The 18988-nt window shown below is 40.4% G+C and overlaps 1 protein-coding gene across 1 annotated transcript in view; it reads right to left on the bottom strand.

Moving 5' to 3' along the window:
* The window catches only part of LOC311116121 (uromodulin-like), a gene marked incomplete at both ends in the record, with an annotated part of 39057 nt that overhangs the window by 6114 nt on the left and 13955 nt on the right, over positions 1-18988 (bottom strand). The window contains 3 exons of the mRNA XM_084191253.1: positions 2067-2245; positions 5210-5296; positions 13097-13360. Of these exons, the coding sequence (XP_084047379.1) occupies positions 2067-2245; positions 5210-5296; positions 13097-13360 (530 nt within the window). The remainder of the gene's footprint in view (positions 1-2066; positions 2246-5209; positions 5297-13096; positions 13361-18988) is intronic.

The following is an 18988-nucleotide window of genomic DNA, read 5'->3' as shown; positions in this document are numbered from 1 at the left end:
GTCACTCACTTCTTGTTAGAGATGTATTTCAATTTAAGTGTCCCTAAATGCAATGTTAATTGGGCTCCCGAGTGGCGCAGCGGTCTAAGGCACTGCATCTCAGCGCTTGAGGCGTCATTACAGACCCACTGTATCATTACAGACCACGGCGTCATTACAGACCCACTGTATCACAACCGGCCTTGATTGGGAGTCCCATAGGGCGGCGTCCGGGTTTGGCCGGTGTAGGCTGTCATTGTAAATAAGAATTTGTTCTTAACTGACTTGCCTAGTTAAATAAAAAATGTATTATTTGGCATTGAACAAATGGGCGGGCAGGCAAGTTCCCTATGTGGTCAGAGAAAGCATTATATTTGTAACAAACAATATATATGGCTCCAACAAAATCGAAAAAGTGCACACGTTTACCCACAACAGACGCCCCTAATTAGCCCAGAGACAGAAAACACCTGAATGCATTTTGCCTCACGGTTTTAAAGGGGTAATCTGCAGTTGAAACAATAACAAAGTGTACACCCCACCACTGTTTAAGGTGAAGGATGGGGATGGAGAGAACCACTCTGATTCATAGAAAGAGCTATGGATGCAAGGACTGACCATCCATGATATCAAAATGATAATTTTAACCATGTTTTGGGGCAGTAGTGTTTGTTTACATTTACATTGTTTACAAACATGGGGATGGGGTACAACAGTTGAACTAAGCTCATGTTATGAGGCATTTATAATATATATTCTTCAAGAATCAATGGGTATTTCATGTATTATTCAGTAGATATACCATGTCATTTATTAGTATTTATTAGTTTTTATCTTATGATTGATTGTACGGTACACATGCTATCAGATTGCCGGGTGGGAATGCCCACCCCGCAAATAATAATTATATATGTGTGTGTGAATGTATGTATTGTATGAATCCTATGAATTGAAATAATAAAAAATTGATGTGAAAAAAATGTAATCAATGGGTTTATCATTAAGTTCAAAAATCGATGTAGCAACTGCAGATGGCCCCTTTATAGCCTACATTAAGAAATAACTAAATAAGTAGGCAACAGTTCGAAGTCAAATGACGAAGGGACGGAAAACTCGCATGGTGTCCATTTGACACGGCTAGTCTATTTATTAGTCTACATTACCCCCTGCTGGCGCAAACTGTTTACTGCAGGGCAAATAGACACCTAAATAGACTATCATTAGACAATGAGCATCATCATCATCAGAGTTATTAATTGTCTTCATCAGATCACAGCAACACACACAGCAACTCAGGTTTGGTTGGCACTTACACAATGATTTGAGGAAATGATCAGTCCTCAAAAACAATGCAAGTCTATGTATAAACAACATATACAGGACAATGAAATCACACTGTATTGCATAAATTCATTACAATATTCAATAAAAGTAATTCTGTACCCTTGAGAGTTATTTGGTTGTGCTGGGCAGTTTATTAGGCTCCAGATGAAATAAGTTATGATGAACTTCACAGGGTGGTGAAAGTGCACTGTGATCTTGACGCTCCTTTCCAATAAATATCAAGGGTCTTATTCCGGTGACATGATGATCAATGCTCGACTGCTGTTTGACAAATAAAATATTATTGCTATTATCCATAATAATCTCATCATGTAGACTAGCCTACCCGCTATCTGCGAGCTGTTGGCTAGAACGCACGTGCCAAGACCAGAGTAGGCACATTTGCTATTTAACGCAACAGTTTTTGTGACAAAACTATCGGTAGAGTTGGAAATGAGATGGAAACACATTGAACTTTAGATTTTATTTGGTACATGAAAACTTAAGTGAAAAAGTACATTTTGTGAGCACTACATCGTCACCCACTGATTTTTATCTGAAACAAGTCCGTTTGGTAGAAACACACCACTGGTGGGAAAATACGCATATTTTCTTTCGCAGGTTTTAGAATATTCGCATGAAAATCTGTCACCAATTGGATGGAAACCAAGCTAATAATCATCAAAACTCTTCCAGTATTGAACAACCTCCAGTCAGACATTGAGGTAATGTGTTCTAATCTCCCAAGTGTTTCCACAGCGTACCTCCCTGCACGCCATCTGGTACCACACCGTGCCGTAGGCCTCCTGGTGGGCGGAGCAACTGGAGTCGGCCAGGTGAGCTGTGGAAGCGTTCAGACCAGCAGCCTCCAGGTAAACCCTGTTGAGACCCACCTGTACCAGGCTCCGCCCACACACCAGCTCTGGAACTGTGATAGTGTTGCCTTGGTGGTGGTGACGGGTATGGTGTGAGTTGATGTATTTGTTGCAGGTTTAGGGGCTGCTGTGGTAGTGGTCTTAGTCGTCGTCGTTGTTGTGTCAGCTACAGGTGCTGTTGTTTTGGGTTCAGGTGTTGTTGTGGTTGTTGTTTCAGATACTCAAGTTGTTTTAGTGGTGGTTTCATGTACTCAAGTTGTTGTAGTGTTGGTTTCAGGTACTGGAGTTGTTGTAGTGGTAGTTTCAGGTACTGGAGTTGTGTTGGTGGTTTCAGGTACTAGAGTTGTGGTGATGGTTTCAGGTACTCCAGTTGTTGTAGTGGTGGTTTCAGATACCCGAGTTGTTGTAGTGGTAGTTTCAGGTACTCGAGTTGTTGTGGTGGTTTCAGGTACTCTAGTTGTGGTGGTGGTTTCAGTTACTCGAATTGTTGTAGTGGTTTTAGGTACTCGTTGTGGTTTCAGTTACTGGAGTTGTTGCAGTGGTGGTTTCAGGTATTGGAGTTGTTTTAGTGGTGGTTTCAGGTACTGGAGTTGTTGTAGTGGTGGTTTCAGGTACTGGAGTTGTTGTAGTGGTGGTTTCAGGTACTGGAGTTGTTGTAGTGGTAGTTTCAGGTTCACGAGTTGTTGTAGTGGTAGTTTTAGGTACTCGAGTTGTGGTGATGGTTTCAGGTACTCATTTACATTCACGTCATTTAGCAGACGCTCTTATCCAGAGCGACGTACAGTAGTGCGTTCATACATTTTCACACTGGTCCCCCGTGGGAATCAAACCCACAACCCTGGTTTTGCAAGTGCCATGCTCTACCAACTGAGCCACACGGTACTCCAGTTGTGGTGGTAGTTTCAGGTACTGGAGTTGTGGTGGTGGTTTCAGTTACTGGAGTTGTGGTGGTGGTTTTAGGTACTTGAGTTGTTGTAGTGGTAGTTTCAGGTACCCGAGTTGTGGTGATGGTTTCATGTACTTTAGTTGTTGTGGTCATTTCAGGTACTCGTTGTGGTGGTAGTTTCAGGTACTGGAGTTGTGGTGGTGGTTTCAGTTACTGGAGTTGTTTTAGTGGTGGATCAGGTACTGGAGTTGTTGTAGTGGTAGTTTCAGGTACTGGAGTTGTTGTAGTGGTAGTTTCAGGTACACAAGTTGTTGTAGTGGTAGTTTAAGGTTCTCCAGTTGTTGTAGTGTTGGTTTCAGGTACTGGAGTTGTGGTGGTGGTTTCCGGTACTGGAGTTATGGTGGTGGTTTTAGTTACTTGAGTTGTTGTAGTGGTAGTTTCAGGTGCACGAGTTGTGGTGGTGGTTTCAGGTACTGGAGTTATGGTGGTGGTTTTAGGTACTTGAGTTGTTGTAGTGGTGGTTTCAGGTACTGGAGTTGTTGTAGTGGTGGTTTCAGGTACTGGAGTTGTTGTAGTGGTGGTTTCAGGTACTGGAGTTGTTGTAGTGGTAGTTTCAGGTACTGGAGTTGTTGTAGTGGTAGTTTCAGGTACACAAGTTATTGTAGTGGTAGTTTTAGGTACTGGAGTTGTTATAGTGGTAGTTTCAGGTACTGGAGTTGTGGTGGTGGTTTCAGGTACTGGAGTTATGGTGGTGGTTTTAGTTACTTGAGTTGTTGTAGTGGTAGTTTCAGGTACACGAGTTGTGGTGGTGGTTTCAGGTACTCCAGTTGTTTTAGTGTTGGTTTCAGGTACTGGAGTTGTTGTAGTGGTAGTGTCAGGTACTGGAGTTGTGGTGGTGGTTTCAGGTACTAGAGTTGTTGTGATGGTTTCAGGTACTGGAGTTATGGTGGTGGTTTCAGGTACCCAAGTTGTTGTAGTGGTAGTTTCAGGTACTTGAGTTGTGGTGATGGTTTCAGGTACTCGCGTTGTTGTGGTAATTTCAGTAACTGGAGTTGTGGTGGTGGTTTCAGGTACTCCAGTTGTTGTATTGTTGGTTTCAGGTACTGGAGTTGTTGTAGTGGTAGTTTCAGGTACTGGAGTTGTGGTGGTGTTTTCAGGTACTAGAGTTGTGGTGATGGTTTCAGGTACTGGAGTTATGGTGGTGGTTTCAGGTACTTGAGTTGTGGTGATGGTTTCAGGTACTCCAGTTGTTGTAGTGGTGGTTTCAGGTACCTGAGTTGTTGTAGTGGTAGTTTCAGGTACTCGAGTTTTCGTGATGGTTTCCGGTACTCTAATTGTTGTGTTCATTTCAGGTACTCTAGTTGTGGTGGTTTCAGGTACTCGAGTTGTTGTAGTGGTTTTAGGTACTCGAGTTGTAGTGGTAGTTTCAAGTACTCTAGTTGTGGTGGTTTCAGGTACTCGAGTTGTTGTAGTGGTTTTAGGTACTCGAGTTGTAGTGGTAGTTTCAAGTACTCTAGTTGTGGTGGTTTCAGGTACTCGAGTTGTTGTAGTGGTTTTAGGTACTCGAGTTGTAGCGGTAGTTTCAAGTACTCTAGTTGTGGTGGTTTTAGGTACTCGAGTTGTAGTGGTAGTTTCAAGTACTCTAGTTGTGGTGGTTTTAGGTACTCGAGTTGTTGTAGTGGTTTTAGGTACTCGAGTTGTAGCGGTAGTTTCAAGTACTCTAGTTGTGGTGGTTTTAGGTACTCGAGTTGTAGTGGTAGTTTCAAGTACTCTAGTTGTGGTGGTTTTAGGTACTCGAGTTGTAGTGGTAGTTTCAAGTACTCTAGTTTTGGTGGTGGTTTTTGGTACAAGTGTAGTTGTTGTAGTTGTGGGTTTAGGGATAGCTGTAGAAGATTTCTCTTTGAGAGAGTAAAATGAGAGGAGGGTGACTGAGAGGGAGAATGGAGAGAGAATGAAAGAGACAGAGAAAAAACAAGGTATAGAGTTACTATCAGTCAATATGAGCATGAGTACTCCATACTGTCAAAAATACAGACATTAAGAAACTCAACTACAATACATTGTACACCTTTGCCTTCCACCATGGTCCTGACACAACAAACTGTATATACACTAAGGAGTAAGATGTGTTTTTCTTAACACTCACCTTTCCTCTTGCACCTCCAGTTGATCTTGTTGTCACTCATACAGGTCTCATCGTTTCTACAGGTAGAACACACCTTGGTGTTGACGTCTGGAACAGCAGAGGGGAGGGGGGTTCATGGATTTGGTGTGACTAGTTAGGTTATTCCACACACTATTGTCTTAAACATTCTTGATAGAGAATTCCACACACTATTGTCTTAAACATTCTTGATAGAGAATTCCACACACTATTGTCTTAAACATTATTGTCTTTAAAAGTCAGTGACAAGAACATTACGATGGTACATACCTGCACAGTAGGCCAAGCTGCACGCTGTTGGATGGACAAACTTGTAGACATAGTAGTTTCTGTCGTATATGATGAATGTTGGTCGTCCTTGCTGATGAACAAAAGGGAGTCTGCTCATACTGAACATTGATCATAAGGTTTATTCAGATCACAAGCTTCAGCATGAGTAACAGGTGACATGACACCCGGAGAGCAGTGTCCTCCAATTCCAATGTCTGCTCTGTCCTATCTTCTTCGTGTACCCCTATTTATAACCAATGCACCAAGATGGCTCCCTCTGCTGGCCAGTTTACAATACACTTCCTGTCTATTATATGTTACATTATACTAACATAACCAACATTCCATTTCGTCATGAAAAACATTTAACAAAGGCATAATCTTCAGATACGATATTCCCCCCTTTCGAGACGAAATAAACGTCTCGAAAACAAACCGAATAAGATTATGACTAATAACCATTTATGTCATTGAATATTCTTAACCTTAAACCCAAAAACATTCTCCTCTAGAGTGTAAATACCTTTCTATGAAATACCTGTTTATGAAGTGTGAATACATTACTATGACCCATGAAGAAATCTCTATGGAGTATAAATACATTACTATGACATATGAACAACTGTTTATGAAGTATGAACACATTACTATGAATTATGAATAAATCTCTATGGAGTGTGAGAGCGAAAAACTGTCCAGCAGCCATCCATCCATATCAATCAAGACAGTAAAATTCTCTCACCGTCCCTCTGCCCCAGGCAACCACCGTCGGTACTCCAGATAACCTCATAACTCATGTAAATGCATTTGAAACTATGATGTAATTAAATACCCATGTAAACAAAATCCTATCCATAAATATCCACTCTCAGGCTGGTCAACCCATAGGACCTGAAAGGGAATCTCTCCCTGCTTAAACATTCTGTCCCTAACCCCATCGAAATAAACAAAAGCATCTACGATCCTCATCTGCATTCAATAACATCAAACATAATTCTACTAAAATCAATACCTAAGAATATGACACAATTATGTATTACACATCAAATATGTCTATATTTCATTGCAGACACTGGAATGTAGTCCACTACACTTCCTCTTCCTGTAGTGTCCTCTTCCAATGGACTTGTTGATGATGGAATCAGCCACACCATCCTTGTTTCCTCTCCTCCAGTCATATTGTCTTTGTTTGAGTATTCCAATCTCCACATGCTTCTCCCACATGCTTCTGGAATGACAAGAAAATAAACGACCAAACAGTATCCTTTGCAAAACAACCACTTTCAAATTAAACCTCCATTTCACCTAAGAATTAAAAAAAATGATACATAAATGATGCATGAATCACATTATCCATTCCCCCCTTTGATTCATAAATCACACTAAAAATCATACTAATATTGAAAAACCAATTTGAAAAATCATAAAATAATCCAAAATGATATTTATCCATTCAGTAGTCCATCTAGACCCCCTCGTCCGTCTTCGTCCAGATCCGGAACAGTCAACACCGGCATCTGAGTGTTGTCTCCAGGCACCACTTCTCCAACCTATCTCAATCTCATAACTTTCTCAAAAGTCAGTACAAACATCACACAGTGTTATCAAAGCTTATTATCTTCCCAAATGTTACACCATACCATGAATGAAGTCCCCCCTTCTCCCTTAAACTTATTCTTCAATGATAGGCTTGAAGACTATGACATGTCGCCATGTGTCTGCTAAATGACCAAAATGTAAATGTAATGTCACCCTTTTAACCCTAGATTTAGCTGTATCCAATGCTATCCCTCTTATAATGGTAAAACCTCATATGGAAGCCTCAACGTTGACCTGTAACAACATCCTATCCCCATAGGGTAAGAATATACTCTATCATAATTTCCCCTCATCCTCTAAAATTCCCATAGTCACATTGTCAGTCAAAAGCTAATCTTTTAACCATCAAAGTCCTGCTCTTCTTACTACCTGATATATAAAAAGTAACCTATTATTTGTCATTACTACCCTTAAGGTCATGCTTATCCAAAGTTATCATCTAACATCCCAATCTGATCTTTCCATAAACATACCCCTTACCTCATATGTTTTATTAGAACAAACACAACTTTTAGCCCTCAATATTTCACCTGAATACTTCAGGGTTTGCAATTACCTGATTTTACTTTCCCTCTAACCAATGCTCATAGGGTAATCTTTTCACCCAAGAACACTTAAACCCTACTGGTCTGACAACTACATTATTTTATCGGTCAATGACTGTTGCCGATACCACAGTCATGACAAAGCATAACATTTACCCACACCCGTCAGAGGCCGCGCGACCGTCTAACACGTCTTGGGCTGGCATCCCCAACAGACATCAACCCTCAAGATTCCTCACTGACCCTACAGAATGAGTTAATCTATCTCTAATCTCCACAACAGAGGAACGAGCAGCACTGATCAGATGCCCCCCCCCTCTGTCATCAAAATCAAAAGACCCCATACTGCAGCTTCCATGATGAATCTCTATTCTCCATTTCAGATTAATCTATATTGTTTCTATCTGCTCTATTTTAACCCCATTCGTACCATAACCTCCTGAGTCCCTCTTGCTACCTCTTTAATTTCAGAACAATTGTTGTCAGTATCATACTCCTATATTTGCTATTGCCATAGTATCATTAATCCCTTCCAAAGTTACCCTTAAAGTAGTTGATTTAGCTGCTGTATCAACCCTAATTACTTCTAATGCAAAATTTCCCATTATCCTCTGTGTATTATCTACTGTTGGAGTGACTACTGTCCATTCAGTTCTACTCCTCCTGAACTCCCTCAATGACTGTGAAAACTTCCACAGACTTCAAATCTTCCATTATAAGCGTTACTTTATGAATTACATTGCCCTTTAACCAATAATTCCTAACCGAAACAAATTCTAATGCTTGCCCTAAATAAGTACACATATATTCTCCCTAACCTTTCTCTATAATATTACGCAACATAAGTGAACAGTCACTCCTAACCCTATTCCAAACTATACCTCCTTCTACTCCTGGTCCTGATAACAATACTTATTCTCCATATTTATCTCTCCATATGAGAGAAACGTCCCCATCTTAAACCCTAATAAGTATTTTTCCCCCTAAAATTGGTGCTGTACTGGTTCCCTTATAATCAAATGCAATATGTTTATGACTTTAATACCTATCAATGTTGAAAGAGTTAAATTGCTTCTCCCTGTTGTTCTAATAAACTGAAGTGTTAATGTCCTTATTTACTCCTAGTTTTCCCATAAGACTTTGAACTCCTTCCTTGTACTTCCATCTATCACCCCTAGTGTCACTTTTTCCCCCTTTCAGTTCTACCTCTAAACTTTAAACCTCCTGATTATAACAAAATACACCTATAATGACCTTGATCTCCCTACTGGAAACTGTAAATATAGATACTCAATCACCCTCAAATCATTCAGCAACACATACTTTCTCAATGCATCTGCTCCTAACCGATTTAAACTCCTACCATATCTTCCCACTAAACTTTAAAATGTCCTTCCTCACTGTTCTCTCTCTGTCTTACTACTAACTTTGAAACTTAGCTTACTGTCTCAGAGTTCTTTCAACCTATCCTACCCCTAACTTATTTTAATCTAATCTTTTCTCTCATAACATTTAAAACCTTTCCCCCTGACTTATGGACAAAATCTCTTACCACCAAATTTTTAGAATATGTGATTGGGAAAGTTCCCCACCTGCTTCTGACTCATTACACACAGACTTGGCAAAACCGACTAAACACCTTTTAGCCTAACCTCAAATCTCTTAGTGTAAGAATGTAACCCAAAATAACAGCCACCCCTATTAAGTTTTTTCCCAGACAGATTGTCTAACAGGCAATCTAATACATTATCATCCTTCCTATGATATTTATCTTTTAAGCAAATGATTCCCCAAAAACCCTACTTTTTAAAATATGCTACCAGACAGTCAGTCGTCTAGTGTACATCTTTATTGTACGCTTCAATTCTCTTCCCAACACTACAATAACAGTATCTTCTAATATTAGTACTTGAAGAGTAAGTACTACCTCAAATCCCTATCCTAATTAGTTATCAATTAATGAGATGTTTAACCTCTTTAGGCTGAACACAGATAAGTTTACCCCTATTCACTATCACTTCTAATTGTCAGTTGTTTCAACTGTTAGCTATTTTCTCTTCTTCTCTAATCGATGCTCTCAGCAATGCACCCCTTCCGGATATTCTCGGCACTCTCGAATATTTAGTGTTCACCTGAAGCACAGATGATCTTCACTTGCTCGTTGATCTTCCTCTGTTTCTTCTTCTCCAATTCTGTGTCTGTCCAGAAACTGACAGTCGATATGGAACATCTGGTCCCCCCTTGGTTGGTACAATTGCCTTTGATATTGTTCAGTTAAAGCTGTAACAGTGATTGTTGAGTTGATTCACTCTGATTCTTCATAACCAACACTTCTTTTCGTCTTCTCCACCACCAGTTATAAGTTGTATTTGATAGAGTTTTCTTCGTCCTGTTCCTTCTCGTCGTTGACATATCAGTATTCTTCAAACGGTTATCTTCTAAGTTCTGTTCTTGAAATATCATCTTCTTACCCGTGGCCTTTCCTTTAGCCTCACTGTATTATTCTTTTCCTTCAATTCTTGAGGTCTTCATCCAGTCGTGTTACTTCTTCCATTTCTCCATTTCGTCTTTCCTCTCTTGTACCTTCAACTTTCATAAGAGATGAAATCTCTAGTATCCATGTCTTCTTTCCTCTCTTGCCACTTCCTTCTGATCACAGAGTCACTTCCTTCTGATCACAGAGTCACCTCCACCCATGACCTCTCATCATCATCATCCTCTTCTCCTTAAGTTCCCAGACATCTCGGTTTTCTTCCGTCTTCTGGATTCATCTTCATCGTTGTTTCTGCTCGTATTCGTCTTCATCTCTGATGCCATAATCACCCTGCTGGATGATGTCTTTCTGCTGAATCCGTATGTGAGGAAGGTGTACTAACATCTGCCATTAGTCTCTCCTAACACTACCTTAGTTAAATAATTACTATTTTAGTCAATGTTCCCCTATTTCAACCCTTTTAACTTCCTTTATTGTGAACTATGTTATTCTAGACTGTATAAGTTATATAGACTTCCCCCCTGTAATTATTAATATAACCCTAACAACTCCAAATAAATCCTGAATAATTAAACCCAATTTTATTCCTATATCCTATGTCACCAACTTATCCATTAGTGTTGAGTATATTACCACAACCCATCAAATGCAAGTAAATGCAAGTTAGTCATCTTCAGGCTAAAATACCCCTAAACAAAGCCTTTTAACCTTCAATACTACAATACTCCAATTCCCATAACCCCTTGCTCTATTAGCTCTAATTATCATAAATTTACAGAAGAATCCTCAATCCATCCTTGATTCTCAACACATCTGTAATCAAACCCCAGTGATGCACATAGCCTCCAAAATGCAATTTTTAATGAAATAGAATTTGCCAAGCCCCTTGTAAAATCGTCATAACATCACATATCCTGTTAGGGAAAGATCTTGTAACCATAATCAGTACCAAAACCTTTTTTGACTTGATCCTCTGCCACGTGACGTGATCACTTCCTGTATCTCCTCGCTCCCCCTCTCTCTCCTGTCTCTCATGACAAGGGATAAAGACACAAGAACAGCTTTTAGTAGCTCATGCCATCACTGAGTATTTCCAACCATTCAATATTCATTCGTTCTACCTTATTCACTCTAAGACTAAACTCAGAATTAAATAAATCGCTCAAAAACCTTTTTTTTTAATCCGTTATTTAATTATTTAATTCAATCTATTATAATCCGTTATCCTATATTTAATGTATAAATTCAATAGGTACCCAAACAAGTTTCATCTTAACCCACCACCGTTTAAACTAGAATCATCGTGTGAAAATCTCCTTGTGCCTATTTGTTCCGTCGTCTGTGTTCCTCTGTCTCCCCCTGCCGTTTAACCAATGTGTTGTTTTGCAGAATCCCACGCATGCGCAAATATCATTTTAAAATTAAACGCATCCCCATACATTTACTAAATAGATCGCTCCAAACCATTTCATTTAATTTTAATCGTCTTATTTTAATTAATTATACTCCGTCAACATATATTTGATCTATAAATGTACTACATCTCGCCAAACAGTTTCCCGTTCAAATAACAGTTACTTTAACGATTTTAAAAGATTCATGTCCAACTTTCCTCCTCGATAGCTATTACACCCCTGCAAAGAAACCCCAAAGACCTCTGACCTTAAGCCACCATTTTGTTTTGGAGGCTCAGCGCCACCTCATGTCGTAGTTTTTAGCCCCGTAAAATCACACGCACATGCGCACAACCCCTTAAGCCCATGCTGACCACACAATAGACCGATAGCATTACGCTACAGCGTCACTATTTTATACGTTATACTCCCACAATTACACATAACAGAGCTCACATTTGCGTAGAACTTTCAGTTCCATCACATACAAACAAGTTTAAGAGGCTTTAATCCATCGCAGTGGACCTCTAAGGTTACAGTTATCATGTAGCACACAACACACTTAGCATTTAGCAGTCAGCCATTGCTAACTGCTGCCTACAACATGTAACAAAACCCAGCATTGCGTTCCTTTAATTGAGTACTGTTTCGTTTGCCCTAAATTTATTCTGCCGTGGATATGGCTATTTCAGTGAGCGATCCCCCCCAATGCAACTATCCCGTCGAACAGAAGTTGAGTAAGCCATCCCCAAGAAATGTCCCACCAACCCCCAGTCCCAGACTGAACCTGAACACTCCTAACGCATGTCCAGGATTTTGGCCCACCCTGCGGTCGCCCCGTTCGTAACGAGGGCTTATCTAAACCTGCAATGCTCTAAAAATGTATACATATCTTGGCCCCGACTGTTCTTGACTTACTATTCAAGCAACACATCTCTATAAACAATTTTTAAAATTTGTATTATGATTAGCCAGACCCCAGTCATCAGCAAAAACACCACCTAAGGCACAGTCATAAGGGTACATTCCTCCAGTGTACACAAGCAGGAACAAAACCAACCACTTAGCTGTGTTTGGTCGGGTCATGACTCCAAACCAAAGTTAGCTTGAGTTAGCTCGGCGACTCCAAATGCAGCAAAGAAGGATTGCATCATCCCTCCTGGCAAGCTCGCCATTATGTCGTATATGATGAATGTTGGTCGTCCTTGCTGATGAACAAAAGGGAGTCTGCTCATACTGAACATTGATCATAAGGTTTATTCAGATCACAAGCTTCAGCATGAGTAACAGGTGACATGACACCCGGAGAGCAGTGTCCTCCAATTCCAATGTCTGCTCTGTCCTATCTTCTTCGTGTACCCCTATTTATAACCAATGCACCAAGATGGCTCCCTCTGCTGGCCAGTTTACAATACACTTCCTGTCTATTATATGTTACATTATACTAACATAACCAACATTCCATTTCGTCATGAAAAACATTTAACAAAGGCATAATCTTCAGATACGATATTTCCATAGCAGGCTTTGACAAGGATAGGATTTTCTCTTAACATGCAACAGTTACCAGCAAAGCTCCCACAGACGCCCCTCTGAACCACCCCGTCTGACAGCTGGGGATGGGGATCTGTGAGCCACATGGGGAAGGCAGTCCCACACATGTACCTCTCCACACACCTCTCTGGCATTTGAACACTGGTGTTCTCCAGGAAAAGGCGATACCAGCCCTGCCAGTTGACATACTTGTCGCAGTGGTAGCCATTAACGTTGACATTGTTGTTGGTGGCACGCCAGCCATCATTCAGTACGGTGTAGTGCTGGCAGGGATCAGCTATTAAGGGAGTTGTAGTTGAATGAAAGAATGAAAGAGAGAGAAACAAGGGAAGGTACAATTACTGTCAGCCAAGGTGAGAATGGATACTCCCTACTGTCAGAAACACAGTCATTAAAAAGAAACTAAACTACAAGGCATTGCACACCTTTGCCTTCCACCATCCCAGCTATCAATTCTAGGGAGAGAGAACGTTTTTGTAATATTACCTGTAATGTTCCCGTAATGTTTGAGTTTCCAGTTTTCCGTTAGTTAGGGGAACATTCTATCTATGTTAACAAAAACCTTCGGAGAACCTTTGTAGCATGTTTTGGTGTTAAAGTTAGGAGAACATTCCTTTAATGTCAAGCAGAACTTATCTAGAATGTGGTTACAATGTTCTCCGAATATACAACATTAATGTTCTAGACGCATTTTAGAACATTAATGTGACCAGTTTTCTGTGGGTTAGGAGAATATTCCATCAACGTTCCACCAAACATACACAGAACATGGTTGCCATTTTCTCATAATATACAGTGCATTCGGAAAGTATTCAGACCCCTTGACTTTTTCCACATTTTGTTACATTACAGCCTTATTCAAAAATTGATTAAATTGTTTTTCCCCCTCATCAATCTACACACAATACCCCATAATGACAAAGCAAAAATAGGTTTTTAGAAATACTGAAATATCACATTTACATAAGTATTCAGACCCTTTACTCAGTACTTTGTTGAAGCACCTTTGGCAGCGATTACAGCCTCGAGTCTTCTTGGGTATGACGCTACAAGCTTGGCACACCTGAATTTGGGGAGTTTCTCCCATTTTTCTCTGCATATGTTCTCAAGCTCTTTCAGGTTGGATGGGGAGCATCGCTGCACAGCTATTTTCAGGTATCTCCAGAGATGTTCTATCGGGTTCAAGTCCGGCCTCTGGCTGGGCCACTCAAGAACATTCAGAGACTTGTCCCGAAGCCACTCCTGCATTGTCTTTGCTGTGTGCTTAGGGTCGTAGTCCTGTTGGAAGGTGAACCTTCACCCCAGTCTGAGATCCTGAGCGGTCTGGAGCAGGTTTTCATCAAGGAGCTTTCTGTACTTTGCTCCGTTCATCTTTCCCTCAATCCTGACTAGTCTCCAAGTCCCTGCCGCTGAAAAACATCCCCACAGCATGATGCTGCCACCATCATGCTTCACCGTAGGGATGGTGCCAGGTTTCCTCCAGACGTGACGCTTGGCATTCAGGCCAAATAGTTCTATCTTGGTTTCATCAGACCAGAGAATCTTGTTTCTCATGGTCTGAGAGTCCTTTACGTGCCTTTTGGCAAATTCCAAGCGGTCAGTCATGTGCCTTTTACTGAGGAGTGGCTTCCGTTTGGCCACTCTACCATAAAGGCCTGATTGGTGGAGTGCTGCAGAGATGGTTGTCCTTCTGGAAGGTTCTCCCATCTCCACAGAGGAACTCTAGAGCTCTGTCAGAGTGACCATCGGGTTCTTGGTCACCTCCCTGACCAAGGCCCTTCTCCCCCGATTGCTCAGTTTGGCTGGGCGGCCAGCTCTAGGAAGAGTCTTGGTGGTTCTAAACCTCTTCCATTTCAGAATGATGGAGGCCACTGTGTTCTTTGGGACCTTCAATGCTGCAGAAATGCTTTGGTACCCTTCCCCAGATCTGTGCCTCGACACAATCCTGTCTCAAAGCTCTACGGACAATTCCTTTGACCTCGTGGCTTGATTTCTGCTCTGACATGCGCTGTCAATTGTGGGACCTTATATAGACAGTTGTGTGCCTTTACAATTAATGTCCAATCAATTGAATTTACCACAGGTGGACTCCAATCAAGTTGTAGAAACATCTCAAGCATGGTGAATGGAAACAGGATGCACCTGAGCTCAATTTTGAGTCTCATAGCAAATCCATTTTAGAATAAGGCTGTAACGTAACAAAATGTGGAAAAAGTCAAGGGGTCTGAATACTTTCCCAATGCACTGTACAACATTAGTTTTCTGAGGGTTAGGAGAATATTCCATCAACGTCACATCAAACATACACAGAACATGGTTGCCATAATGTATTGTACTGTACAGTACTGTACTCTACTGAGCTCTACTGTGCTGTCCGCTGACATCCAAACTTGTCTAACATTGACGTCTATGATTGGTTCAGATTTGGTCCGGTCCAAATTTGGTCTTGTTTGGGGGCGGAGCTCATTAAAATAATAACCAGTGTGTAGAATAATACCCAATATGCAAATGAGGATATCATATTTCCACCTTTGTGTACCTGATACATCACCATGAAGAGAATGACATTCATATCCATAATTATGTATTTCTGTGTAGTACAGATCAGGGACCCATGATGAAATTCCGTTACCTCAATTCTGTTACCGGGTGTAAATTCACTTCACTCACTGTAGTTCAATAACCAAAATATTTTTTTTCAAACCCAAGGAGTCATATAATAGCTGACAAATCTTTGAATCTTTATTCGGAGCTGATATTTCACAGAGTTTGTGAAAAACGTGGTCACATAAAAAACGGAGGTAGATTTGACTGAAATTCTGTTACCAAACTTTGCATCTGCACAGTTCTTCCAGTAAATGTGTTTTTGTAAAAATGTCTGTGTAAATTGTTTTAAGTAGTCATTCTGCATAGAGTTGTATGGTTTGTTCAACTTTGAAATATATATATATTTTTTGGCATACATTTTAACGTAAACCGTGGAATTTCCCAGCAGCCTATAATTTTGTCTGTCAAAAAGGGGTGTTCTCTTATCAGGGGTGTTTCTATACTCTTTTAAATGGGGAAGCCAAGGGTGGGACCAAGAACCAGTCAAGGGTGTCCATTGGAAATCACCAAATTGTGTCATGAATAGCGATGAAAATTGGCTTAAACTACAATGCATTGTATTGAATAACTGTTTCAACTGTTAATTTGTATCTGCCCTAATTTATTCAAATAAATCATAGGGAAAATATTCAAGTTAAATAAGTTCAGTGGCAACTATTTTTTTTACCTCCAAGGAAGTTTTTGAAGCTTATTTACTGCATTTCTACACAATAAAAAAAAAAAGCTTTAAAATTATATTTGGAGAACAGCAAAAACAAGCAAGAATTACTCCAGCCGTCATCACCTTGGTTACTGTCACTTCATTCACCTCAGTTGATAAGGGACATAAATAACATTCTCGGACAAACGCATGCAGCAGGGTTAGGCAACTAGATTCAGCCGTGGGCAAATTGACCACAAAAAGAGATTTGTATTTGAAAATAACAATAATTTCATAGCTGTTCAGTGGCTCTCTCCATAGTTCTAAAGCCAGCCAGCCAATCACAGCTGTCAAATCAGCTGATTTTGACCAGTATACACCCAAACCACTCTGTTGTTTCCTAACAGGCCAAGCAGGAGAAACAAAAAAAAAAGCTTCTTTTTAACATCATTAATTATATTTATTTGTACGGACGTTTAGCTATTTATTTCATATTGTAATTCATTTTAGGGGAATATTTCATAGAAATCTGGAACACTGGACAGATAGTTTAAATAGGAAGAAATAGGCTCCATCAAAAAGCCCTCTTGTTGTTAGCTAAGTCTAATTAAAATGAAGACGGCTGAAATGAATTACTGCCACCGTACACAGCACAGACATTGGTTAGGCACCACAAAATAAACCTTACAGCCAGTGGAGCCTGATGAGGCGAGGACAGCTCATAAAAATGGCCGGAATGGAGTAAATGTAATGGTATCTAAAATGTTTTTTTTTTTCTCATGAGTTTGATACCATTCCATTCACTCCATTCCAACCATTTACTCCATTCCAGCCATTATTATGAACCGTCCTCCCCTCAGCAGCCTCCATTGATTACAGTGTAATGCAGCCTAGTTTTATTTACACCATCCCAGCAGCGCAAAAGACTTGGGAAGGAAGTACATTTTCTTAGAAATATAACTTTGCTCTGTGCCTCTCAGAGCATGCACCTCGTATAGCCTAGGCCTATAAGTCTATAAACTATGGATCATTTGATTGAGACCACACTAAAAAGCCTGTAGGCGAACTTCATATTTTGCGGCCAGTGGAGAATCAGAACTGAGGGGTGGCATCGGGCACACATCGAGATATAACCTAATAAGCAACTAATTCTAAAACACTGACAAATGTTGAAATGTCATCAATTACAAATTACATGATCCTCCTCTGGACTAGATGTAAAAAAACAAAACACAAAAAACATCCCCTTCACTGAGATTTAAAAAGCATGGCCCTCCCCCATTTTCCTCCAGGTCCCCGTTCTGTAAATGTAGAACCGTCCCTTGTGATAACCATAGGCTGTGGTCAAAAGTAGTGCACTATATAGGGATTAGGAAGCCATTTGGGATGAAAGCTAATCTCTCTCTCCAGAATTGAAACATTGGCAATAAATCATCCTAAACTTGAGAATACAAGTGCTGGGCAATTAATACATAATACAGTGAGATAAAGGAACGAGACGTCCGCACACGGAACATGGCTGTTTTGGGTGCAGGAATAAAGCAAGCAGCAATATTCTGAGTGGAGCTCTCATTCCTTCACCTAAACGTGAATAAGACAATCAACCCTTTACCTGAGCTGTCTGCAGTAACATGCTTAAAGAACAGGAGCACCAGCAGAACACCCAGTGACATCATTCCATTCAGCATCTCTTCAGATCAGACACAGGACTGAGAAAAAAAAATACCAAGAAGTGTAAAATTGTGAGGAGCAAACTGAAGTGAAGAGGAAATTCAACAATCTTGGAGGGCAGTGGAAACTAAACCCCCCAAAAATATAGCTGAATATACCAAAAACAAGATGAGAAATTTGATTAACAGCAACTCAAAGCTTGTCAAAGGTCTGTTAAAAAGGTAATCTTACCAGTCTGGAGTGAGCCTGTTTGTGGTATTGTCTTGATGCTTACGTTATGGCCTCTGTCTCCTAGAGTATGGTAGAATGTACCAAACCTGCTTGATTTATATACAAATGCCGAAGAGGGGAGTGATCGTTTCAAATGGCCAGTGACTGACATTAAAGGTTGCCCTATTGCCTTGGGCAAGTGAACTGAGCAGTCACGCAAGTTGAGCCTGCTCCGAGGTTGACCCATTGGGCAGGTGACTTAAACAAAACAGTAGCTGGCCGTGTCTGAAATCTGTCTTGCCTACCACTTACTTAAACTACATACTGTGTACTAATCCTACTACTTACTTAATATACATACTGTGTACTAATCCTACTACTTATTTAAACTACAGTGAGGGAAAAAAAGTATTTGATCCCCTGCTGATTTTGTACGTTTGCCCACTGACAAAGACATGATCAGTCTATAATTTTAATGGTAGGTTTATTTGAACAGTGAGAGACAGAATAACAAGAACAAAATCCAGAAAAACGCATGTCAAAAATGTTATAAATTGATTTGCATTTCAATGAGGGAAATAAGTATTTGACCCCTCTGCAAAACATGATTTAGTACTTGGTGGCAAAACCCTTGTTGGCACACATCTCAGGAGGGATTTTGTCCCACTCCTCTTTGCAGATCTTCTCCAAGTCATTAAGGTTTCGAGGCTGACGTTTGGCAGCTCGAACCTTCAGCTCCCTCTACAGATTTTCTATGGGATTAAGGTCTGGAGACTG

This window comes from Coregonus lavaretus (genome assembly GCF_964263955.1).
Source record: "Coregonus lavaretus genome assembly, contig: HAP1_SCAFFOLD_288, whole genome shotgun sequence".
Classification (NCBI taxonomy): domain Eukaryota; kingdom Metazoa; phylum Chordata; class Actinopteri; order Salmoniformes; family Salmonidae; genus Coregonus; species Coregonus lavaretus.
Note: the sequence above shows the minus strand (reverse complement) of the source record. Positions and strands in the feature narration are given on the sequence as shown.